We start from the raw sequence: 26,692 nt of genomic DNA, 5'->3' as shown, positions 1-26,692 counted from the left end.
CGGCGGGTTCTCTGGCTGTCGCCTGAGAACCGCGCCGATGGTGCCTGCGCGCCGGCCGCACCGCTCAAATTTAGGCCCCGGCTTCGCCGGAGGCCTACTTTTGGTTTCACTGCCCTTGCATGTCATTCATGCAGAGGGACAGCGCGGCTCCGCCCAGCGGCCGTTCTGCACAGGGGAGGGACACTCCTCACTGAGTATATGTCTCCTCCCCTGTAAGTCTCTTTGGCCCTCCAGATCCCGCTCTCAGAGTGAGTCCCGCCCCCTCTCTTCGCTCCGGCGGCCATTTTCTCAGCGTTTTCCCTGCGATCAGCACTGGTCTGCAGCATCCCTGCTGAGGTGCTTGGGGGTCCGGGCTTCAGGATCTGGAGGGCACACAACACAGCTCCTGCGGTCTGGTAAGCCACAACCTCTGGTTGTGGACCTCTGTATATACTCTCTGGGGGTCGTTCTGGCAGAGCCCCCACTTCAGCAGCATGTCTCACACGAGGAGCAAGGCTCCAAAGCTATATTCAGTATGCGCTGCATGTAAGCTCCTACTGCCTGAACCGAGCACCTATCCACATTGTGATGCCTGCTCTAACCTGACGTTGCCTCAGCCTGGAATCGCACCCACAGTGGTCCCTCCGGCTGCTCCGGCTCCTGTGGCTGAACCCCCGGCTTGGGTAGAATCTAGGTCTATCTCCCAGTCTTTTGCCGACTCCATGGGACAGCTGTCCAGGACTTTGCTGAACATGCATCAGCCCCCTTCTCAGGGTGCCTCTGCTGCTAGGGCTCTCTCAGGACCGGAGCTCACAGAGGATTCATCATCTGGTCCCAGACCCCGTCCTCCTAAAAGGAGACGCAGGGTTCCCTCTCCCTCCTCGTCCCGCGGCTCTGTTTCAGAACCTGACTCGCAGGACGAGGAGGATGCCTTTACTGGGGGCTCGGATGCTACCTCCATGTGCCCCATTGATCTGTCCGAAAGTAACTCAGATGTTAGTGATTTGATTGTGTCCATTACTTTTGTACTGGACCTCAATCCACCAGTGTCAGAGGAGCAACCCTCTCTGGCAGAAAAGCACCAGTTTACCTTGCCTAAGAGGGCAAAGAGTGTGTTCTTTAACCACTCCAGTTTTCAGGCCGCTGTGACCAAGCCCAGGGCCTGTCCTGACAAACGCTTTCCAAAGCGTGGTTCTGATGACCGTTTTCCCTTTCCACCTGAGGTGGTCAAGGAGTGGGCTCATTCACCAAAGGTAGACCCCCCGGTGTCTAGACTCTCAGCCCGGACCGTTGTATCAGTGGCTGATGGCACCTCCCTTAAGGATTCCACTGACCGCCAGGTTGACCTTCTGGCCAAATCTGTATATGAGGCGGCAGGGGCCTCGTTCTCCACAACTTTTGCAGCAGTGTGGGCTCTCAAAGCCATCTCTGCTTCTCTAGAGGAGATGCATTCCCTCACCAAGGAATCTATGCCTGAGATGGTTACCTTAACTTCCCAAGCTTCGGCCTTTTCATCCTATGCCATGTCTGCCATGCTGGAGGCTTCTCACCGCACGGCGGTGGCTTCGGCTAATTCTCTCGCTATCCGCAGGATCTTGTGGCTTCGAGAGTGGAAGGCAGATGCTTCTTCAAAGAAGTTCCTTGCTGGACTCCCTTTTGCTGGGTCCAGGCTGTTCGGTGAACAGCTGGATGAAATTATTAAGGAGGCTACTGGCGGGAAGAGTACTTCCATGCCACAAACCAAAACCAGGAAACCTATCCAGGGTAGGAACCGGTCGAGGTTTTGTTCCTTTCGTTCCTCCAACTGGTCGTCCTCTAAGCCCTCGGCCTCGTCCACTAACTCAGCCAAGGACCAAAAATCCAACTGGCGCACAAAAGCGCGTCCACAGAAGACCGCAGGAGCTGCTGCCACTAAGGCAGCCTCCTCTTGACTATCTGGCCGCGCCAGCAACGTCCTTAGGGGCACTTTGCACACTAAGACATCGCAGGCCGATGCTGCGATGCCGAGTGCGATAGTGCCCGCCCCCGTCGCAGCAGCGATATGTGGTGATAGCTGGCGTAGCGAAATTTATCGCTACGCCAGCTTCACACACACACTCACCTGCCGTGCGACGTCCCTGTGGCCGGCGACCCGCCTCCTTGTTAAGGGGGCGGGTCGTGCGGCATCACTGCGACGTCACACGGTAGGCGGCCAATCAGAGCGGAGGGGCGGAGATGAGCAGGATGTCAACATCCTGCCCACCTCCTTCCTTCCGCATATCCTACGGAAGCCGCAGTGACGCCGGTAGGAGACGTTCCTCGCTCCTGCGACTTCACACACAGCGATGTGTGCTGCCGCAGGAGCGAGGAACAACATCGGACCGTCGCGTCAGCGTAATCATGGATTACGCCGACGCTGCACCGATGATACGATTACGACGCTTTTGCGCTCGTTAATCGTATCATCCAGCCTTTACACACTGCGATGTCGCATGCGATGCCGGAAGTGCGTCATTTTCAATTTGACCCCACCGACATCGCACCTGCGATGTCGCAGTGTGCAAAGTGCCCCTTAGTCGGTGGCAGGCTCTCCCACTTTGGCGACGTGTGGTTTCAACACGTCTCCGATCAGTGGGTGAGGGATATCATCTCCCACGGCTACAGGATAGAGTTCTCTTCCAGCCCGCCAAACAGATTTTTTCTGTCAACTCCCCCCTGCTCCAAGGCCGCCGCCTTCTCACAGGCCGTGGCATCCTTGCAGGCCAACGGGGTAATTGTACCGGTTCCCGCCCGGGAACGGTTCAGAGGTTTCTACTCAAATCTCTTCCTAGTCCCCAAAAAGGACGGTTCCTTCCGGCCCATCCTGTATCTCAAGCTTCTCAACAAGCATGTTCAGGTGCGGCATTTTCGCATGGAATCTCTGCGATCAGTCATTGCCTCAATGACCCAAGGGGATTTCCTGGCATCCATCGACATCAGAGATGCCTATCTGCATGTGCCAATTGCAGTTTCTCACCAGCGTTGGCTACGTTTTGCAATCGGAGAGGAACATTTCCAATTCGTGGCTCTCCCCTTCGGGTTAGCCACGGCCCCTCGGGTATTCACCAAGGTCATGGCAGCAGTGGTTGCGGTTCTGCACCTCCAGGGGTTGGCAGTGATTCCTTACCTGGACGACCTTCTAGTCAAGGCTTCATCCAGCGCAGACTGTCAGCGGAGTGTCTCGCTCACTCTCGCCACGCTTGTTCAATTCGGGTGGCTTGTCAATCTGCCCAAATCCACTCTGACTCCGACCCAGAGGCTCACGTACCTAGGGATGCAGTTCGAGACTCTGCCGGCACTTGTGAAGTTGCCCTTAGTCTAACAGCAGTCCCTCCATCTGGCGGTGCGCTCTCTGCTGAGGCCCCGCCGTTATTCCCTCAGGCGCCTGATGCAGGTGCTGGGTCAGATGGTGGCTTCCATGGAGGTGGTTCCCTTTGCCCAGTTCCATCTGCGTCCTCTGCAGCTGGACATTCTCCGCTGTTGGGACAAGCGGCCTTCCTCCTTACACAGGTTAGTGGCTCTGTCGCCACAGACCAGGAGCTCTCTTCAGTGGTGGCTTCGGCCCCTCTCTCTGTCTCAGGGACGCTCCTTCCTGGCCCCGTCCTGGGTGATCCTCACCACGGATGCCAGTCTATCCGGCTGGGGAGCGGTATGTCTCCACCACCGAGCGCAGGGCACTTGGACTCCGTCCGAGTCAGCCCTCTCGATCAATGTGCTGGAAACCAGAGCCGTGCTTCTGGCTCTCCTAGCTTTTCACCACCTATTGGCGGGCAAGCACATCAGAGTCCAGTCAGACAACGCGACAGCGGTTGCCTACATCAATCACCAAGGCGGGACACGCAGCCGCCTGGCAATGTTGGAGGTACAACGCATCCTTCAATGGACGGAGGACTCCAAGTCCACCATATCCGCAGTCCACATCCCAGGCGTGGAAAACTGGGAAGCAGATTATCTCAGCCGTCAAACCGTGGACAGTGGCGAGTGGTCCCTGCATCCGGCAGTGTTTCAGTCAATCTGCCGCAAGTGGGCCACTCCGGACGTGGACCTAATGGCATCCCGTCACAACAACAAGGTTCCGGTTTACGTGGCTCGCTCCCACGATCCTCAGGCATTCGCCGCGGACGCTCTGATTCAAGACTGGTCCCAGTTTCGTCTGTCCTACGTGTTTCCTCCTCTAGCTCTCTTGCCCAGAGTCCTGCGCAAGATCAGAATGGAGGGCCGTCGAGTCATCCTCATTGCTCCAGACTGGCCCAGGCGAGCTTGGTACCCAGACCTGCTCCATCTGTCCGTAGAGGTGCCGTGGCATCTTCCGGACCGTCCAGACCTTCTCTCACAAGGTCCGTTTTTCCGCCAGAATTCTGTGGCTCTCAGATTGACGGCGTGGCTCTTGAGTCCTGGATCTTGACGGCTTCTGGTATTCCTCCTGAAGTCATCTCCACTATGACTCGGGCCCGTAAGTCTTCCTCTGCCAAGATCTATCACAGGACTTGGAAAATTTTCCTGTCCTGGTGTCGTTCTTCCGGCCATTCTCCTTGGCCATTCTCGTTGCCGACCCTTCTGTCCTTTCTACAGTCCGGTCTGCAGCTAGGACTGTCCCTCAACTCTCTCAAGGGACAAGTCTCAGCTCTGTCAGTTCTGTTCCAGCGGCGTCTCGCTCGGCTTGCTCAGGTCCGCACCTTCATGCAAGGCGCGTCTCACATCATTCCGCCTTACCGGCGGCCCTTGGATCCCTGGGACCTCAATTTGGTTCTCACGGTTTTGCAGAAATCCCCCTTTGAGCCTCTTAGGGAGGTTTCTTTGTTTCGTCTTTCACAGAAAGTGGTCTTTCTAGTGGCCATAACTTCCCTCAGGAGAGTCTCTGATTTGGCTGCGCTCTCTTCGGAGTCACCTTTTTTGATTTTTCATCAAGACAAGGTGGTTCTCCGTCCGACTCCGGATTTTCTCCCTAAGGTGGTTTCTCCTTTCCACCTTAACCAGGACATTACCCTACCTTCCCTTTGTCCGGCCCCTGTGCATCGCTTTGAGAAAGCGCTGCATACTCTGGATCTGGTGCGGGCGCTCCGGATCTATGTGTCTCGCACCGCTGTTCTTAGGCGGTGCACCTCTCTTTTTGTGCTGACCACAGGTCAGCGCAAGAGTCTCTCGGCTTCTAAACCGATCTTAGCCCGTTGGATTAGGTCGACCATTTCGGATGCCTACCAGTGTTCTCAGGTGCCTCGCCCGCCGGGGATCAAGGCACATTCGACCAGAGCTGTCGGTGCCTCTTGGGCTTTCAGGCACCAGGCTACGGCTCAGCAGGTCTGTCAGGCTGCCACTTGGACTAGCCTGCATACCTTTTCAAAGCACTACCAAGTGCATGCTCATGCTTCGGCAGATGCGAGCTTGGGCAGACGCATCCTTCAGGCGGCTGTCGCCCATTTGTGAAGTTAGGCTCCGCCTACTTCTCAGTTTTTCTGTTTATTCCCACCCATGGACTGCTTTGAGACGTCCCATGGTCTGGGTCTCCCATAGGAACGATAAAGAAAAAGAGAATTTTGTTTACTTACCGTAAATTCTTTTTCTTATAGTTCCGTATTGGGAGACCCAGCACCCTCCCTGTTGCCTGTTGGCAGTTTCTTGTTCCGCGTGTTATCACCGGCTGTTGTCGTGTACAGAGTCTCCGGTTGTTCCGGTTCTTGCTCTGTTTTACTTGTGGGTGGCTATTCTCCTTCAGCTTTTGCACTAAACTGGCTAGATCTGGTTCTCCAGGGGGTGTATAAGCTCAGAGGGAGGAGCTACACTTTTTAGTGTAGTACTTTGTGTGTCCTCCGGAGGCAGAAGCTATACACCCAATGTCTGGGTCTCCCAATACGGAACTATAAGAAAAAGAATTTACGGTAAGTAACAAAATTCTCTTTTTTTTGTGTTTCCTGTATCAGCCAAGATAGGCAAGTGACCCATAGGAATACAACTAGATGACAGCTTTTCATTTCAAATAAGCATCATAAGTTACTGTAATAGTAATTTTTTAATATCCATTATGTAATGTTTTTGTGTGTTGTGTATCAGCCAAGATAGGCAAGTCATCCAAAGGAGTGATGACATCTTTTAATTTCTAATAACTGTCATAAGATACCATCATAGTCATTAATAATATCCATTATGTATGTTTCCCGTATCAGCCTAGATAGGCAAGTCATCCATAGTATTAAAACTAGATTATATGTTTTAATGTCTGCAAAGCGTCATAGATATAGTCATTTATTAATATCCTTTATGTCATTTTCTTTTTGTTTCCTGTATTAGCCAAGATAGGCAAGTCACCCATAAGAATAAAACTAAATAACATCTTTTAATTTCCAATAAGCATCATAAGATACAGTAATAGTCATTTTATTAATATCCATTATGTATGTTTCCTGTATCAGCCAAGATAGGCAAGCCATCCATAGGATTAAAACTAGTTTATATCTTTTAATGTCTACTAAGCGTCATAAGATACTGTCATAGTCATTTATTAATATCCATTATGTATATTTTCTGTATCAGCCAAGATAGGCAAGTTATCCATAGGATTAAACCTAGATAGCAGCTTTTAATTTCTAATAAGCGTCATGAGATACCGTCATAGTCATTTATTAATATCCTTTATGGGATTTTTTTTTTGTGTTTGCTGTATCAGCCAAGATCTGCAAGTCACCCATAGGAATACAACTAGATGACATCTTTTAATTTCTAATATGCATCATAAGATACCATCATAGTCATTTATTAATATCCATTATGTATGTTTCCTGTATCAGCCAAGACAGGCAAGTCATCCGTAGCAATGCACTAAATGACATCTTTTAAATCGTCATAGTCATTTATTAATATCCTGGATGTGATTTATTTTTATATTTTTTTGTTTTCTGTATCAGCCAAGATGGGCAAGTCACCCAAAGGAATTCACTAGATGACATCGGTACCAATATCTCTCCCAAAAAGGAAGGATCTCAACAAATTGGGGGCTTCTCCAGGTAAAATATATATCTATATATTTTCTATGGGCTGCATAACCTACTTTTACATACACTTATTGGATTTCTTTCTGTTGTAAAGTATCAACCAAGACGGGCAAGTCACCCATAGGACTACACTAGATGACATCAGTACCAATATCTTTCCCAAAAAGGAAGGCGTTCGCCAAATTGGGGGCTCATCCGGGTAAAAAAAAACTAATAATAAAATAGGGTATTTTATGATGGTCATAAAAGTATATGACAGACATCTATATATTTTTTTTCCTGTTCAAGTATGAACCAAGACGGGCAAGTCATCCATAGAAGTTCTCTAGATAACGTCAAAAAGGGTGGAACTTCGAGGAAGGAAGGAAATCGACAGATTGGGGGGTCGTTCGGGTAAAAAAAAAATGTTGATATTTTTATTGACTTCATAACAAAGCCTCACAAACATCAATTTATATCCATTTATTACTTCATGTACCAGTATCGGCCAAGACGGGCAAGTGAGCTATCTGAATTCTCTTGATGACGTCCGTGTCAGTAGCACTCCCAGAAAGGAAGGATTTCGACAAATTGGGTAAATACATTTATTATAAGTTCAGTCACCATCATAAGGTATCATTACAGACAATTATTAATGCCCCTTATTCATTATGTCCTGTATCAGCCAAGACGGGCAAGTAAGCTATCCAAATTCTCTTGATGACGTCCGTACCAGTGGCACTCCCAGACAGGAAGGATTTCGACAAATTGGGTAAATACATTTATTATAAGTTCAGTCACCATCAAAAGGTATCATCACAGATAATTATTAATACCCCTTATTCGTGATGTCCTGTACCAGTATCAGCCAAGATGGGCAGGACCTCTATTCGAATTCTCTTGATGACGTCCATACCAGTGGCACTCCCAGAAAGGAAGGATTTCGACAGATTGGGTAAAAACCTTTTTGCTAAGTTCAGTCACCATCATAAGGTATCATCACAGACAATTATTAATATTCATTATGTCCTGTATCAGCCAAGACGGGCAAGTAAGCTATCCGAATTCTCTTGATGACGCCAGAACCAGTGGCAATCCCAGGAAAAAAGGAGCTCAACAAACTGGTGACTTGTTCAGGTAAAAAAAAAAATCCTAATAATTTGTTGTGGTTTGATCACATTCCCTGTGAGACATTTATTAATACTCCCTATTTGATTTCTTTATGTTGGAAAGTATCGGCCAAGACGGGCAAGTCATCCATATGACTTCACTGGATGACACCAGTCCTGATGGCTCTGCCAGAAAGGGAGGATTTCGGCAAATCGGGGGCTCGTCCGGGTAAACTGAAAAACCCTGTATTCCATTGAAGATCTTGAGTCTCATGGACATTTATTAATTTCCATTATTCATTATTTCCAGCATCGGTCGGGGCCTCTATATTAATTCTCTAGATGACGTCCACACCGGTGACATGTCGAAAAAGGAAGGATTTCGAGAAAATGGGTAAAAAACAAATCTTCACAATATTTGGTCAAATGTAACAAAATCATTCCGCAGTTACAACATTGTTACATTGTTTTATCAATAGAACACAAATGATACATTCTTCTCTTTGTAGAAGCCGCTATGATGTCGTGACCAACAGTCACACGGAAGTGTCCGACGGGCGCCCCCGATATAATAACCCACCCCGAGGATTGGGGCATAAGGACGACGCACACAGGTGACTGCACATGTAACCGATATAAGAGAACCCCCCCAGATAATATCATAATGTATCATGAGCCCCAAATCCCAGGAGGTGTATCACGGAGCAGACCGCAGCGGTCGTACCGGCCGTGTACCCGGGTGTTGGGGAATGGCTCCTGAAGTGTCACCGTATATTGTCATTGAGATGTGAGCTGCAAGAGCTCAAAAATAAACCCCAGGATCTGAGACCCCGGTCCCGGAAGCCTCTGATGACGCTGACGACCCCACCACATAGACAGCGATAACTGCGGATAACCCACAAGTGACCAGAGACTGAACGAGAAGCCGGGAAATACAGACGGGGCGATGGGACTTACCAATCACTTAGTGGATTCCAGAACATGATGTCCCGGAGTCCATAAAGTGATGGCAGGATCGGGTCCGATCATTGTCCCCCCGGTCCATGCTGGATGCAGGTGGTGAGAATGTCCACCGGCCCCTCGTTCAGTCTCGTCTGTGTCTGGTTCTTGTCATTCGTGGTTTAGCCACAATTATTACAGTCTGTCTTGTGGGATTGTGCACGAGTTGTCAGAGGTTTTGTCTCACGTTGTTCTATTTGACTCCAGGTACAGGTTAATATTTCCTCTTGCAGCTCATTGACTTTCCATTTATTTCTTTCACCATTTATTTTACTATTTTTTTACTGAGGGATGGGATGCTGGGTGCACAGGACGCTGACACCGGGGAGTTACAGGATAATGACGCTAGAGGATGCTGGGGGTACAGGAAGCTTGAGGTAGATGATGCTGGGGGTAGAGGACGAGGATGCTGGGGGTAGAGGACGAGGATGCTGGGGGTAGAGGACGAGGATGCTGGGGGTAGAGGACGAGGATGCTGGGGGTACAGGAAGCTTGAGGTAGATGATGCTGGGGGTAGAGGACAAGGATGCTGGGGCTACAGGACAATGACACTGAGGGTACACAAAATACTGTACAGTAATGACCTTTATAATGACAACCTGTGTTATGTGATGTCAGATCATGTGACCTGATAAAGATACGTGTAATACATATACTATTCTGTGACCTCATATAATGATGGAATATAATCTAATCCTTCGGCAGGGTCTCTGGTAATGAATCTAATTCCCCAAGAACAAAGAAACAAGGAAATAAAAGTCCAGCAGTGAAGAGAACGAGTGGAACGTCCAGGTGAGTGGCGGGCCGTGGGGTCACTGGGCGGTGGGATCACTGGGCGGTGGGGTCACTGTGCTCTGTGGTCACTGTGCTGTGGGGTCACTGGGTGGTGGGGTCACTGGGCTGTGGGGTCACCGAGCTGTTGGGTCACCGGGTTGTGGGGTCACCGGGTTGTGGGGTCACCAAGGTGTTGGGTCACCGAGCTGTTGGGTCATCGGGCTGTGGGGTCACCGGGCTGTGGGGTCACCGGACTGTTCGGTCACCAGACTGTGGGGTCACTGGGCTGTTGGTTCACTAGACTGTGGGGTCACTTGGCTGTGGGGTCACTTGGCTGTGGGGTCACTTGGCTGTGGGGTCACTTGGCTGTGGGGTCACTTGGCTGTGGGGTCACCGGACTGTGGGGTCACCGAGCTGTTGGGTCACTGGGCTGTGGAGTCACTGGGCTGTGGGGTCACCGGACTGTGGGGTAAGCGGGCTGTTGGTTCCCCGGGCTGTTGGTTCCCCGGGCTGTTGGGTCCCCGGGCTGTTGGTTCCCCGGGCTGTTGGTTCCCCGGGCTGTTGGTTCCCCGGGCTGTTGGGTCCCCGGGCTGTTGGGTCCCCGGGCTGTTGGTTCCCCGGGCTGTTGGTTCCCCGGGCTGTTGGGTCACCGGGCTGTTGGTTCACCGGGCTGTTGGTTCCCCGGGCTGTTGGGTCACCGGGCTGTTGGGTTACCGGGCTGTTGGTTCCCCGGGCTGTGGGGTCACCGGGCTGTGGGGTCACCGGACTGTGGGGTCACCGGGCTGTGGGGTCACCGGGTTGTGGGGTCACCGGGCGGTGGGGTTATTGGGCTGTGAGGTCACCGGGCGGTGGGGTCTCCGGGCTGTGGGGTCTCTGGGCTGTGGGGTCACCGATCCTTCGTTCCTGTGTAATTACATCATGAATCTCGGGGCGACGCCTGGTTTCCTCCATAGAACCCTCTTGTCTCTTTCAGCCTCGATCACAGCAGCTACGAGTTCAGAGTCATCGACCAAGAAGATGAAACACCAGGAAGGTAATGTGGATTATCAGACCGACAGAGTGAGTGCGTGTTATTGCTCCCTGTTATCTGCCATTCAAGCTGCATGACAAATCTGGATACTAGTTCTCCAATGAGATGAATGGGAGAAAGCAGTTGCTCCCCCTCCCCCCCCCCCCCCCGCCCGATCATCAGGGCTGTATATCCGATATCTCCAGGTACGTGGCTGCTACAGGAGGGGGGACGGGACTATATTTGGCTGCACCTCGGGGTCCGGAGCTGTATGAGCAGCGTATATATAGTGTCAGGCAGCTGCAGGTAAAGCCACTGACCTCTACATTGTGGTGTGTTCCAGCGCCGGCCCTGACGGACAGACATTCAGGAGTGCAGGACACACGGACGGCAGCGGGAAGACCCCCAGCGAACCAGGGTTTGGATGGAGCGAATATCGGAGAAGGTAAAGGATAGGAGAGAGGGGGATCTCCATGGGGGGTCAGAGAGGGTCGGAGATCACGGATTCCCGGCCCCCCATACAAGGCCCGGTGTGCGGCCGTGAGCTCAGCGTCTGTCTGCTGCTGCAAAGCATCGGAATTATTCTCTTTGTATTGTCAGTGGTAATGAAGAGGTTAATGGACCTGGTGGCCCCCGAGGACACCGGAAAAGCGGGGACTCAGGCAGGTATGTGATCTCCGCACTGGGGGTCCGTACTGGCCCCCGGGTATTTACAGATCGTGGGGTTCTGAGATCTCGGGGGTTTCTGTAATGTCAGTCTATGGCGGATCAGAACCGAACCCTCGTACTTTACCCTTCAGGGATTCCAGTCCGGCCCGAAGAACCAACCCATCCCATATCCCAGTAACACCTACCGGGAGGCCGGCGGCCGACAGAGGCCTCACATCCAGGTACTGCTACTGGTGTATACTGGTCTGTACTGGTGTATACTGGTCTGTACTGGTGTATACTGGTCTGTACTGGTGTATACTGGTCTGTACTGATGTATACTGGTCTGTACTGGTGTATACTGGTCTGTACTGGTGTATACTGGTCTGTACTGGTGTATACTGGTCTGTACTGGTGTATACTGGTCTGTACTGATGTATACTGGTCTGTACTGGTGTATACTGGTCTGTACTGGTGTATATTGGTCTGTACTGGTGTATACTGGTCTGTACTGGTGTATACTGGTCTGTACTGGTGTATACTGGTCTGTACTGGTGTATACTGGTCTGCATAATGTACTGGTCTGTACTGGTGTATACTGGTCTGTACTGGTGTGTACTGGTCTGTACTGGTGTGTACTGGTCTGTACTGGTGTATACTGGTCTGTACTGGTGTATACTGGTCTGTACTGGTGTATACTGGTCTGTACTGGTGTATACTGGTCTGTACTGGTGTATACTGGTCTGCATAATGTACTGGTCTGTACTGGTGTACACTGGTCTGTACTGGTGTATACTGGTCTGTACTGGTGTATACTGGTCTGTACTGGTGTATACTGGTCTGCATAATGTACTGGTCTGTACTGGTGTATACTGGTCTGTACTGGTGTGTACTGGTCTACATAATGTACTGGTCTGCATAATGTACTGGTCTGTACTGGTGTATACTGGTCTGTACTGGTGTATACTGGTCTGTATTGGTTTATACTGGTCTGTATTGGTTTATGCTGGTCTGTATTGGTTTATACTGGTCTGTATTGGTTTATACTGCTCTGTATTGGTTTACACTGGTCTGTATTGGTTTACACTGGTCTGTATTGGTTTATACTGGTCTGTATTGGTTTATACTGGTCTGTATTGGTTTATACTGCTCTATATTGGTTTATACTGGTCTGTATTGGTTTACACTGGTCTGTATTGGTTTATACTGGTCTGTATTGGTTTACGCTGGTCTGTATTGGTTTATGCTGGTCTGTATTGGTTTACTCTGGTCTGTATTGGTTTATACTGGTCTGTATTGGTTTTTACTGGTCTGTATTGGTTTATACTGGTCTGTATTGGTTTATACTGGTTTGTATTGGTTTATACTGGTCTGCATTGGTTTACGCTGGTCTGTATTGGTTTATGCTGGTCTGTATTGGTTTACGCTGGTCTGTATTGGTTTATGCTGGTCTGTATTGGTTTATGCTGGTCTGTATTGGTTTACGCTGGTCTGTATTGGTTTACGCTGGTCTGTATTGGTTTACGCTGGTCTGTATTGGTTTATGCTGGTCTGTATTGGTTTACACTGGTCTGTATTGGTTTATACTGGTCTGTATTGGTTTATACTGGTCTGTATTGGTTTTTACTGGTCTGTATTGGTTTATACTGGTCTGTATTGGTTTATACTGGTCTGTATTGGTTTATACTGGTTTGTATTGGTTTACGCTGGTCTGTATTGGTTTACACTGGTCTGTATTGGTTTACACTGGTCTGTATTGGTTTATACTGGTTTGTATTGGTTTACACTGGTCTGTATTGGTTTATACTGCTCTGTATTGGTTTATACTGGTCTGTATTGGTTTATGCTGGTCTGTATTGGTTTACGCTGGTCTGTATTGGTTTACGCTGGTCTGTATTGGTTTACGCTGGTCTGTATTGGTTTACGCTGGTCTGTATTGGTTTACGCTGGTCTGTATTGGTTTACACTGGTCTGTATTGGTTTACACTGGTCTGTATTGGTTTATACTGGTTTGTATTGGTTTACACTGGTCTGTATTGGTTTATACTGCACTGTATTGGTTTATACTGGTCTGTATTGGTTTACACTGGTCTGTATTGGTTTATACTGGTCTGTATTGGTTTATACTGGTCTGTATTGGTTTATACTGCTCTGTATTGGTTTATACTGGTCTGTATTGGTTTACACTGGTCTGTATTGGTTTACACTGGTCTGTATTGGTTTACGCTGGTCTGTATTGGTTTATGCTGGTCTGTATTGGTTTACTCTGGTCTGTATTGGTTTATGCTGGTCTGTATTGGTTTATACTGGTCTGTATTGGTTTTTACTGGTCTGTATTGGTTTACGCTGGTCTGTATTGGTTTACGCTGGTCTGTATTGGTTTACGCTGGTCTGTATTGGTTTACGCTGGTCTGTATTGGTTTATACTGGTCTGTATTGGTTTATACTGGTCTGTATTGGTTTATACTGGTCTGTATTGGTTTATACTGGTCTGTATTGGTTTATACTGGTTTGTATTGGTTTATGCTGGTCAATACTGGTTTATATTGGTCTGTATTGGTTTACTCTGGTCTGTATTGGTTTACACTGGTCTGTATTGGTTTATACTGGTCTGTATTGGTTTACTCAGGTCTGTATTGATTTACTCTGGTCTGTATTGGTTTACACTGGTCTGTACTGGTTTATACTGGTCTGTATTGGTTTATACTGGTCTGTATTGGTTTATACTGGTCTGTATTGGTTTATACTGGTCTGTACTGGTTTATACTGATCTACATCCTTTGGTTTCTTTATCTGACGCTTCTTTCCTCTCCCCAGGATCGTCCATCTCCAGGACGAGGGGCCGCACCGCCGCTCTGGAGCACAGATCAGTCCGGGCCGTCTGCAGATCACTTCTGGGTGAGTGAGGATCCGGGTGTTTCCTGCACCGGTTTCGGGGGATTTGCGGATTTGTTGTAGCCGTTGTCACCGTCCCGTGTGTCTGGATGGGATTTGCAGGAGCCACATTGTTTGCATTAACCCTTTCCTTCCTGCATACATGACGAGTGACGGCGTCTTCTCTGCTGGACAGTTTTATTGCAGAAAAAAATATGAAAAAGAAAGAAAAATCTCCCAATAATCCCGGCCCAGCCCGGAGGAACCGGGGGATCGTGTCCTTAGCGGAGTCTGTAGACCTCGTGGATTCTCCAAGTGCACGGGGGATGGGAAGTACGGTAAGAACCAGTGTATGGAATAGAGCGAGCTGCACCGAAGCTCGGGGTAAAACATACTGACGCCAGGGGTACGGGATGTTGAGGGAACAGAACGCTGGGGTTACAGGACGCCGACGCTGAAGGTATAGGACGGTGGGGTTACTGGACGCTGGGGCCACAGCATACTGACCCTGGGGGTACAGGATGCCGACTCTGGGGGTACGAAATGGTGGGGGAACAGGATGCTGGGGCTACGGGACACTGATGCTGGGGTTACAGGATGCCGACACTCTAGGTATGGGACCCTGGGGTTACAGGATGCTGGGTCTATGGGACAACCATGCTGGGGTTATGGGACGCTTACACTATAGGTATGTGACGCTAGCGTTATGAGACGCTGAGGTTAGGGGACACCAACTCTGAAGGTACACAACACCGGAATTACAGGACGCCGAGGCTATGGGACACCGACGCTGGTGGTACAGGATGCCGAGAGTATGAGATGCCGACACTGGGTGGTACGGGACACAAACACTGGAATTATGGTATGCTGGGGCTACTGGACACAGATGCTGGGGTTTTGGGATGCCAACACTGTAGTTACGGGAAGCTAGGGTGTACGGGATGCTGGGGTGTACGGGATGCTGGGGTGTACGGGCTGCTGGGGTGTACGGGCTGCTGGGGTGTACGGGCTGCTGGGGTGTACGGGATGCTGGGGTGTACGGGCTGCTGGGGTGTACGGGCTGCTGGGGTGTACGGGCTGCTGGGGTGTACGGGCTGCTGGGGTGTACGGGATGCTGGGGTGTACGGGCTGCTGGGGTGTACGGGCTGCTGGGGTGTACGGGATGCTGGGGTGTACGGGATGCTGGGGTGTACGGGATGCTGGGGTGTACGGGATGCTGGGGTGTACGGGATGCTGGGGTGTACGGGCTGCTGGGGTGTACGGGCTGCTGGGGTGTACGGGATGCTGGGGTGTACGGGCTGCTGGGGTGTACGGGCTGCTGGGGTGTACGGGCTGCTGGGGTGTACGGGCTGCTGGGGTGTACGCGCTGCTGGGGTGTACGGGCTGCTGGGGTGTACGGGCTGCTGGGGTGTACGGGATGCTGGGGTGTACGGGATGCTGGGGTGTACGGGATGCTGGGGTGTACGGGCTGCTGGGGTGTACGGGATGCTGGGGTGTACGGGATGCTGGGGTGTACGGGCTGCTGGGGTGTACGGGCTGCTGGGGTGTACGGGATGCTGGGGTCTACGGGACGCTGACTCTGAAAGTACACAACACCGGAAGTATAGGACGTTGGAGGTAATGGGATGCCAATTCTGGAGTTACAAGATTTTGGAGGTATGAGATGCCAACGCTAGGTTAGCTATGGGATGCCGACCCTGGGGTTACGGGACGCCGACGCTGGGGGTACGAGATGCCAACACTAGGTGGCTATGGGACGCGGAATCTGGGGGTAGAGATGCCAACGCTAGGTGGCTATGGGATGCCAACGCTGGGGGAACGAGATGCCAACGATAGGTGGCTATGGGACGCCGACGCTGGGGGTACGAGATGCCAATGCTAGGTGGCTATGGGACGCCGACGCTGGGGGTACGAGATGCCAACACTAGGTGGCTATGGGACGCCGACGCTGGGGGTACGAGATGCCAACGCTAGGTGGCTATGGGACGCCGACGCTGGGGGTACGAGATGCCAACGCTAGGTGGCTATGGGACGCTGATCCTGGGGGTACGAGATGCCAATGCTGGGAGTAGAGGACGTCAGGCTACAGAATGAGGATGCTTGGGCTATGGATCTGCTGCATGTAATCACGTGTAGTGCACACCGCACACACATCACTGCAGGAAGAGAAGGGGGAGAGACCAGATCAAACAATGGGAATATAAACTGTAACTTTTATCCACGTTCAGTTACAAGTTATTACAGAGGAGAATTTTCTTTTTAATAAATCTTATTCCTGATCCTGAGCAGGAATCGCCCCAAACTGTATATTGGGGTTGGGGGGACAAGGAGAGGTAAGTGCAGACTATGGGGTCCCCGATATGTTCCTCAGTGTCCGGTCAGGGCCGTCGCTCGCCCTCCTCCGAGGACACAGAATTATCGGCTATATAGAGATAAATGTGATGAGAGGAACGCACTAATTACACCCGGACTCTGGGAACAGTTTGGGCAAAAATTCATGTGTAATGGAACGTGACTTACATTTATATTTACTGATATATATTTTTCTTGTCATCTTCTTCTTTTACATATTTTTTTCTCCTTTCTTCCTTCATTATATGTTACAAGACAATGACACTCGGGTCCCAGCGTCCTACGTTTCCCCTGATTCCTTCTCTTCTCCTCCAGACAGCGGACGACCACATGAAGCTGCTCCTGGAGTTTGAGCTCTGGATGCAGCAAGAAAGCGCAAAACTGACCCGGATCTGTGCAACTCGTGTGTACGACAGCGACGGTACAAAGACGCGGAAGAGTCAACTACAGGTATAATGTACACTACAGCGGATAAAGCCCAGAGTCACTGTGCACATACATTACTGATCCTGTATTATACTCCAGAGCTGCACTCACTATTCTGCTGGTGCAGTCACTGTGTACATACTATACATTACTGATCCTGAGTTACCTCCTGTATTATACTCCAGAGCTGCATTCACTATTCTGCTGGTGCAGTCACTGTGTACATAGAATACATTACTGATCCTGAGTTACCTCCTGTATTATACTCCAGAGCTGCACTCACTATTCTGCTGGTGCAGTCACTGTGTACATACATTACATTACTGATCCGGAGTTACCTCCTGTATTATACTCCAGAGATGCACTCACTATTCTGCTGGTGCAGTCCCTGTGTAAATACATTACATTACTGATCCTGTGTTACACACTGTATTATACTCCAGAGCTGCACTCACTATTCTGCTGGTGCAGTCACTGTGTACATACATTACTGATCCTGAGTTGCCTCCTGTATTATACTCCAGAGCTGCACGCACTATTCTGCTGGTGCAGTCACTGTGTACATACATTACATTACTGATCCTGAGTTACCTCCTGTATTATACTCCAGAGCTGTATTCATAACTTTCTGCTTGCAATTTTGGCAATAAATAAATAATAATCTTTTTAATTTTTCTTTCTATAGAGTTTACAGTTTCGGGTCCCTCAAGGTCAGAATCTCTTTGAGTCTCTTCTGCGCAGCAGATCATCGATGACCGTGACGGAGGAGCTGAAGCTGGAGGAGCTGCGCTACCTGTGGATGCTGTACAAATCCAAGCTCCGAGATTCTTGGAAACACCAGGTAAGAGCCGCCATTGTCTTTGCTGATCTCTGACACCGGAGGTTACACGGTCTGCATTGTGGAATTGGAACTTTACCAGGAATTTACTGTTTTCATGTTTGTCTTAAAGGGGAAGTTCACACTTAGCATAACTGCTGTTCTCTGCTGATAATGGATTTCTATATTTTCTCTACAGAATATGAAAGTAGCGGAAGAGCCCAGAGGAATAACCAAGGTAAGACGGGTAATGGTAATACCTAGGTGATATCAACAGTGATTATTACAGGCCAAAGACTAGAGGCACCGCCTATCCATCACCAGAGATCAGCGGTGACATCACTGAGAACACCGCCTATCCATCACCAGAGATCAGCGGTGACATCACAGAGAACACCTCCTATCCATCACCAGAGATCAGCGGTGACATCACTGAGAACACCTCCTATCCATCACCAGAGATCAGCAGTGACATCACTGAGAACACCTCCTATCCATCACCAGAGATCAGCGGTGACATCACTGAGAACACCGCCTATCCATCACCAGAGATCAGCAGTGACATCACTGAGAACACCTCCTATCCATCACCAGAGATCAGCGGTGACATCACTGAGAACACCTCCTATCCATCACCAGAGATCAGCAGTGACATCACTGAGAACACCTCCTATCCATCACCAGAGATCAGCAGTGACATCACTGAGAACACCTCCTATCCATCACCAGAGATCAGCGGTGACATCACTGAGAACACCTCTTATCCATCACCAGAGATCAGCGGTGACATCACTGAGAACACCTCCTATCCATCACCAGAGATCAGCAGTGACATCACTGAGAACACCTCCTATCCATCACCAGAGATCAGCAGTGACATCACTGAGAACACCTCCTATCCATCACCAGAGATCAGCAGTGACATCACTGAGAACACCGCCTATCCATCACCAGAGATCAGCGGTGACATCACTGAGAACACCTCCTATCCATCACCAGAGATCAGCAGTGACATCACTGAGAACACCGCCTATCCATCACCAGAGATCAGCGGTGACATCATTGAGAACACCTCCTATCCATCACCAGAGATCAGCGGTGACATCACTGAGAACACCTCTTATCCATCACCAGAGATCAGCAGTGACATCACTGAGAACACCTCCTATCCATCACCAGAGATCAGCGGTGACATCACTGAGAACACCTCCTATCCATCACCAGAGATCAGCAGTGACATCACTGAGAACACCGCCTATTCATCACCAGAGAACAGCAGTGACATCACTGAGAACACCTCCTATCCATCACCAGAGATAAGCGGTGACATCACTGAGAACACTGCCTATCCATCACCAGAGATCAGCGGTGACATCACTGAGAACACCTCCTATCCATCACCAGAGATCAGCAGTGACATCACTGAGAACACCTCCTATCCATCACCAGAGATCAGCGGTGACATCACTGAGAACACCGCCTATCCATCACCAGAGATCAGCAGTGACATCACTGAGAACACCTCTTATCCATCACCAGAGACCAGCGGTGACATCACTGAGAACACCTCCTATCCATCACCAGAGATCAGCAGTGACATCACTGAGAACACCTCCTATCCATCACCAGAGATCAGCAGTGACATCACTGAGAACACCTCCTATCCATCACCAGAGATCAGCGGTGACATCACTGAGAACACCTCCTATCCATCACCAGAGATCAGCGGTGACATCACTGAGAACACCGGCTATCCATTACCTGATATATGTCCTCTTCTTTGTTGCAGGCTCCCGGCGGACTCTGCTCGTTCCTGCACCGGGTGTGTTGTGCCGCTCTACCTTTGCAGTTCCTTCTACTCCTCCTCCTCCTTTTGGCGTTTCTTCTCCCTCTTCTACAAGAAACCAAGAACTGCGCCCTGTCCAACAATTTTGCTCGTTCCTTTAACCTGATGCTGAAGTATGACGGGCCCCCTCCCACTTAGGGCCCCGGCTCCTGAGGGTCCAGTATATACTGTAATCACTATGTTATGGCAGCTCTAGCTCCGTTTTGTATATAGCGTTTTTAGAAAATACTGACCAGCCGGTTAGCCCTAGCACTGCCCGCAATGATGGGGTTAACCATGCCCTGTATATAGCTGCGATGTATATATCATGGCGCAGTAGCGTGTTCTATATTTTATACATTGTATTTATGGTTTATATGACCGGTAATGTCGCTTTTTTATGTAATTGTATATATCGGAATATTATTGTCTTTTTTTCCTTTTCTGCTATTGACAATCACAAACGACTGTGGGGAAGTCCGACATGAAAGTGGGGGGCTATGTCCAGGATCAGAAAAACATGGCCGCTCCCTCCCAGACACCGCGACAGTGTCCAATTTTTTAGTACTTCTTATAGTTACATATTTTATATTTTAGGTAACGTTTCCCTTTAAGAGTTTTTAGGACCACCCATGCTTATCCTGTTACATTGTAGCCCCACCTTCTTATGCAAATGAGCAAGATTTTTCAATGAGATGTTTTTTACGGCCAGTTTCTACCCTTTTATATTTGCCCACGCGACGTTAATGCTAAAGCAACAATGTATCATTTCTACAGATTTGTATGTTTTTTAGCAGTAATTTGTAATTTTGTATCAATGTTTAGAAGACACAGGTCTCTCCTCATTGGTGATACCTGAAATGCATCTCTACCCACAATGCATTGCTCCATTCTGCATGGACCATGGTCCGGGTATTGGTGACCATGATGCTTTCCACCATTACCATTAAAGGGGGCTGTCCAGCTGGAATAATAATGAAATATATTGGTAAATTTCTAATTTGAAAGTGGTTTCGATCTCAAGCTGTCAGCAGTGGCCGTGCGTCAGTACATGATCAGAAGGGGGCTGGCTGACTACTGACTTTAATAATCGATCCAGCCCCCTGTGCTGCCATGGATAATGCAGAAATAGAGAGGTGGTCTGGCTTACTTATTGAAATTATGTCGGCCAGCCCCCTTCTGCTCCATGATGATATATAGATGGATTATGGGGCGGAACTAGCTGTTGAAATGATGTCGGCCAGCCTCCTTCTCTTCCATGATTATATAGATGGGGAAGGGGACTGAATTAGCTACTGAAATGAGAGGTCAGCCAGCCCCCTTCTCTGCTATGGATGATATATAGTCGGATAAAGGCCTGAATTAGCTGTTTAAATGAGCGGTCAGCCAGCCCCCTTCTCCTCCATGATGATATATAGAAGGATTAGAAAGCTGATTTAGGTACTGAAATGAGCGATTGGCCAGCCCCCTACTCCTCCATGATGATATTTAGATGGATTAGGGGGCTGAATTATCCATTGAAATTAGCGGTCAGCCAGCCCCCTTCTCTTCCATGATGATATATAGATGTAGAAGGGGGCTGATCTAGCTGTTGAAATGATGTCGGACAGCCCCCTTTTCTTCCATGATTATATAGATGGACAAGGGAGATGATTTAGCTACTGATATGTCGGCCAGCCCCCTTAGGATGGTGATTTAGTTAGTAAAATGAGCAGTTGGCCAGCCTCCTTCTCCTCCATGGATGATATATAGATGTAGTAGGAGGCTGAATTAAGTATTTAGAAAAGCAGTCAGCCAGCCCCTTTCACACACTGGTCATTCCCGATCTTCAATTACAAGGTCCGGTCCCAGATTCCGTCAGGTCCTTTTCTGGTTTGTGTTCAGCACAGTATTCCGTTCCCCGTGTCGGCATTGGGCTTTTTGACTGGTCATGTCAGTAATTAAACCAGCCCCCTTCTCAGTTATGGTTGGTGCATGAACATGTAGGAAGTTGAAATACCCTGAATTAGCTTTTGAAATGAGCGGTTGGCCAGCCCCCTTCTCTTACATGGTGATATATGGATGGAGAAGGATCGGAATTACCTATGGAAATGATGTTGGCCTTCTCTTCCATGGATGATTTGTAGATAGAGGAGACTGAATTACCTATGAAATTATGTTGGCCAGCCCCCTTTTCTTTTTTAATGATGATATATAGATGGATTAGGGAGCTGAATTACTGTTGTGAATACATTTTCCAGTTTGGGGCTCCCTCTTGTGGTCAGTGCTGGCGGTGCAGTTGACCTGTGGAATTAGGGCCACACACCAGTGGAGGACTGGCAATCAGGCTTTTCAGATTGGGAATATATAACTGAGTAGTTTTCTCCTGTTACTTGCCGGTGCTCAATTGATTTCCTGAGTGTTAAGGACATTCTGTAACCAGCTCTGCTCTCTACCAGAACTCCTCTCAGATAAGTGGTCTTTGTACCTCTGCTTATTGTTTCCACTTTCTTGTTGTTTTTTCTGTTTTGATACTAATGCTTAATTCCTATTTTGACTTTGTGGAGTTCCTGGTTGAATGGGATCATTCCCTGCTGGGAGTGTCTGTATACCCAGCTCCATGATTCTGCAATGTATTGTGTTTGTCATGCTTGGGATTAAATTCAGTCTCTCATCTATATTAGTGTTTTTGGATCTCAGTAATATCAGAGTACTGATATAGTGAGGGAGAGGCCGTGTGGTCTCAGGGTTTTCCACGTCAGGCGTGCTGAGATTTTTTTAGGGTTTTTACGGCTGCAGACAGTTGCTCTTTCCTATCCTTTCCTATAAAGATAGTTTGGGCCTCACCTTTGCTGAATCTGTTGTCTAGCTTTGTATTGTGTTTTCCTATATCACTGTAGTCTTTACCTGTGGGGGGCTATCTATATCTTTGGGGATTTCTCTGAGGCAGATTAGCTTTTCTTATATTTCTATTTGTAAGAATATTTAGTCCCGGCTTTGTCGAGACGACTAGGTCATCATAGGATCGTCCCACGGCTACTTCTAGTTGTGTGTCAGGATTAGGTCTGCAGTCCGTTAAGGTTCCAGCCACTCTGGTTACTTTTTGGGTTTCCGCATTTTTTGATCCTCCTCGGTCCCTGAATCATAACAATTACCTATTGAAATGAGCTGATGACCAGCCCCCTTCACTTCCATGATGATATATAGATGGAGACGAGAGCTGAATAAGCTATGAGAATTTTATTGGCCAGCCCCCTTCTCTGCTATGGATGATATATAGATGGAGAAGGGGCTAAATTACCTATAAAATTATGTCGGCCAGCCCCCGTCTCCTCCATGATGATATATAGATGGATTAGGGGGCTGTCTGCTCATTTCAGAACTGATCCCAACCCCTCTGTAATTTCCATCCCTGGACTGAGAAGGGGGCTGGCTAATACTGAGCCACCTTTTGGAAATGGATCCTCTCACCTTTCATGTATGAAACATCAGTGTTTCTAAATAAGGAAATTTACTTAACCCCCTTTATAATCCCTTTTAATTGCCTCCTGTATTCCGTAACGCGAAAAGTAGCAGAAGACTCTTTCCATTTTTTTATTTTTTTTTGGGGGGTGGGGGGGTCTTTTAGATTTTTGGGGGATTTGATGAAACCTTTCAGGCCACGTTCTCTGCTCGCTGTAATAAAGCTGCGGATTAATGCTCCGGTTATTGCAACGTTTGGAATTATGACTATGGCCGGCTATTAAGTACACAGAGGAGTTTGGGGACAGCGAGAAGTGAGATAAAAGTGTGATCACTTGTAAGACGAGTAACTGCTGCCGGCATGGTGAATAGTTTGACTTTATTATTTTAGGTAACACAAGTAACTACCTAGAAAAAAAAAATCTGCATTAACGACGCGTCCTGGAAACGTAATTCCAGCCGGCGGCTTATTCCCCGAGCGCCGCACGTTCCCCTAAAATAACCTAAAAGAGAAACGTGACATCCCGGCTGCAGTACCTTTTTTCACCACTAATGTTAGCACAAATTTCTCATAAGAGACTATGCAACAGCGCCCCCACTCATATCCATCAAGCCCCATCATATCCTTGGAATACAATATCTTTGTATCGATCGAACTTCCTGGAAGATCAGACACAAATATGCGATCAGCGATCAGCAGCAGATCTCTGAGCAGAGATTATATGTGCGACCCCTTTAAATGATCAGATTTGGTGGCGCGATGTTCTGCGCAGAGGAGTTCAGGGTTTCCTGTTGATGATCCATGAGGTTCGGGGAAGAAATGAAAAGTTAACGCAGGATATTGCGTTTAATAAATCTGTACCCGAACAGACGTCGGTCTGAGGTCTCTGTATAATGTGCGGTCACTGGGATGTGAGGGGTTAAACTGGAGATGTGTCTGAGTAGAGATGGATAAGGAGGGAGATGGGATGTAGTATTGAGACAGTCTGGGATGTGAAGGAGATGGAGACAGGTCAGGATCTGAGGAGGATGGAGACATCTGATGGAGACAGGTCAGGATCTGAGGAGGATGGAGACATCTGATGGAGACAGGTCAGGATCTGAGGAGGATGGAGACATCTGATGGAGACAGGACAGGATCTGAGGAGGATGGAGACGTCTGATGGAGACAGATCTAGATCTGAGGAGGATGGAGACGTCTGATAGAGACAGGTCAGGATCTGAGGAGGATGGAGACAGTTCTAGATCTGAGGAGGATGGAGACGTCTGATGGAGACAGTTCTAGATCTGAGGAGGATGGAGACATCTGATGGAGACAGTTCTAGATCTGAGGAGGATGGAGACGTCTGATGGAGACAGTTCAGGATCTGAGGAGGATGGAGACGACTGATGGAGACAGGTCAGGATCTGAGGAGGATGGAGACGTCTGATGGAGACAGTTCTAGATCTGAGGAGGATGGAGACGTCTGATGGAGACAGTTCTAGATCTGAGGAGGATGGAGACGTCTGATGGAGACAGTTCTAGATCTGAGGAGGATGGAGACGTCTGATGGAGACAGTTCTAGATCTGAGGAGGATGGAGACATCTGATGGAGACAGTTCTAGATCTGAGGAGGATGGAGACATCTGATGGAGACAGTTCTAGATCTCAGGAGGATAGAGACGTCTGATGGAGATAGATCAGGATCTGAGGAGGATGGAGACGTCTGATGGAGACAGTTCAGGATCTGAGGAGGATGGAGACGTCTGATGGAGACAGTTCAGGATCTGAGGAGGATGGAGACGTCTGAAGGAGACAGTTGTAGATCTGAGGAGGATGGAGACGTCTGATGGAGACAGTTCTAGATCTGAGGAGGATGGAGACGTCTGATGGAGACAGTTCTAGATCTGAGGAGGATGGAGACGTCTGATGGAGACAGTTCAGGATCTGAGGAGGATGGAGACGTCTGATGGAGACAGTTCAGGATCTGAGGAGGATGGAGACGTCTGATGGAGATAGATCAGGATATGAGGAGGATGGAGACTTCTGATGGAGACAGTTCTAGATCTGAGGAGGATCGAGACGTCTGATGGAGACAGTTGTGGACCTGCTATTGAGTTGGAGAGATTGCAGGATCAGGCGGAGGCCATTCTTGGTCTGCTGGAGACAGTTGAGGGTTGAGGACATAATGTAGATTGTTCAGTGGAGGAAGTTTTCGGTGTTAGGGGAGATTGTTTTCTGGAGACACTTGGATAGGACAGTTTAGCATCTTATGGTGACGGTTCAAGAAATACAGACGACGGCGCGGAGGTCGTACTGCGGCAGGAAGAGCTCAGGACTGTTTATGATGGACAGAGTCATCTTGGGATGTGATGTTGGAGATTGTCCTCTGGAGACTGCAGGAGCCCGGAGAGACGGCTCACAGTGAGGGGGCGTTAGGTCTGGAGAAAGTCGAGGATTAGAGCCATCTCTGCTAGAGGATTGATGCTGATACTGTAGTGTGCAATTTGTGCGTGATCTAAGGAATGTTGAGCGGATATTATCTTATATTTTTTCATAGTGATGAATATCAGATAAACTTCCCCTTTAAATCTTGTTACACTGTATTACATTTGTATCTTGCAGTACCACTTCTCACCACTGTTATAGCAAACACTTTCCATTGATAACAATGCAACAGCGCCCCCATCTGTAGACTAATACCGAAATTGCAGTATTAACATTTATAAATCTCAGGATGGGGGATGCAGGACCTCACAAGGGGGCAGGGTGTTTCCTTAATATACTCCTCTATGCACCTCGAAGTACACAATCTGAACACTTTTTAGCATTTTGTCCTTTTGTTGCAGTGTTACCTTCACCCCCCATCTATGTTCAGTACAACCCTCCTCCACACAGGTGTATGGAGTAGAGTGTAAGCTCTGTGGAGCAGCCGCTCATGTGTCCCGCTCATCTCTTTATGTAACTTCATCTATTTTTATTGTAAATTGACTTTCTATTTGGAAAAGGTAAAAATAAAGACACCTGAAAACCTGGCACCCGGTATCTGGTGATTGATTCTTCCCCTTCCAGAGGTGCAATCGCTGCACAGGCTCCTCGGGCATCGGAAGAGGCACCGCGCCATTCACTGTGAGCGCCGAAAACACGGACACATGCAGTACCACTCACAGCCACCACACAATGTGCGGCGCTGTGCCTGGATGACAGCCTATAAGGCAACTACAGCTCACATGGGACTCGTCACCCCGTCCTAGAGTCCCAAATGGTAGACTTCCCTAATAATTCAGTTACAAATGCCGAGCCGGGGAAAGCTGGGCTGTCCATGCCAATCCTGAGAAAGCTGGGCTCTCCATGCCGATCCTGAGAAAGCTGGGCTGTCCATGCCGATCCTGGGAAAGCTGGGCTCTAGCTGCTGTTCCTAGGAATGCTTGCCTCTAGCTCCCGATTCTAGGAGTGCTTGCTTCTAGCTGCCAATC

General features: G+C 48.9%; 1 protein-coding gene across 3 annotated transcripts in view; it reads left to right on the top strand.

The window, feature by feature from the left end:
* Positions 1-26,251, top strand: part of SYNE3 (spectrin repeat containing nuclear envelope family member 3) — a 79,405-nt gene extending 53,154 nt beyond the window's left edge. Inside the window, exons 24-44 of one of the 3 annotated variants that reach the window (XM_075330059.1) lie at positions 6,897-6,995; positions 7,078-7,182; positions 7,272-7,376; positions 7,465-7,557; positions 7,648-7,734; positions 7,825-7,917; positions 8,001-8,099; positions 8,196-8,300; positions 8,382-8,465; positions 8,581-8,685; positions 9,776-9,862; positions 10,818-10,877; positions 11,197-11,298; positions 11,454-11,519; positions 11,654-11,743; positions 14,319-14,399; positions 14,572-14,713; positions 16,983-17,177; positions 17,839-17,994; positions 18,170-18,208; positions 19,760-26,251. In XM_075330059.1, the coding sequence (XP_075186174.1) occupies positions 6,897-6,995; positions 7,078-7,182; positions 7,272-7,376; positions 7,465-7,557; positions 7,648-7,734; positions 7,825-7,917; positions 8,001-8,099; positions 8,196-8,300; positions 8,382-8,465; positions 8,581-8,685; positions 9,776-9,862; positions 10,818-10,877; positions 11,197-11,298; positions 11,454-11,519; positions 11,654-11,743; positions 14,319-14,399; positions 14,572-14,713; positions 16,983-17,177; positions 17,839-17,994; positions 18,170-18,208; positions 19,760-19,954 (2,188 nt within the window). In that variant the 3' untranslated portion in view covers positions 19,955-26,251. The remainder of the gene's footprint in view (positions 1-6,896; positions 6,996-7,077; positions 7,183-7,271; positions 7,377-7,464; positions 7,558-7,647; positions 7,735-7,824; positions 7,918-8,000; positions 8,100-8,195; positions 8,301-8,381; positions 8,466-8,580; positions 8,686-9,775; positions 9,863-10,817; positions 10,878-11,196; positions 11,299-11,453; positions 11,520-11,653; positions 11,744-14,318; positions 14,400-14,571; positions 14,714-16,982; positions 17,178-17,838; positions 17,995-18,169; positions 18,209-19,759) is intronic. The other 2 variants (XM_075330061.1, XM_075330062.1) reach the window with 2 other exon arrangements.
* The last annotated feature ends 441 nt before the right edge of the window (positions 26,252-26,692 follow it).

This window comes from Anomaloglossus baeobatrachus, chromosome 12 (assembly GCF_048569485.1).
Source record: "Anomaloglossus baeobatrachus isolate aAnoBae1 chromosome 12, aAnoBae1.hap1, whole genome shotgun sequence".
Classification (NCBI taxonomy): Eukaryota; Metazoa; Chordata; class Amphibia; order Anura; family Aromobatidae; genus Anomaloglossus; species Anomaloglossus baeobatrachus.
The sequence above is the reverse complement of the archived record's forward strand: the minus strand, read 5'-3'. Positions and strand labels throughout refer to the sequence as shown.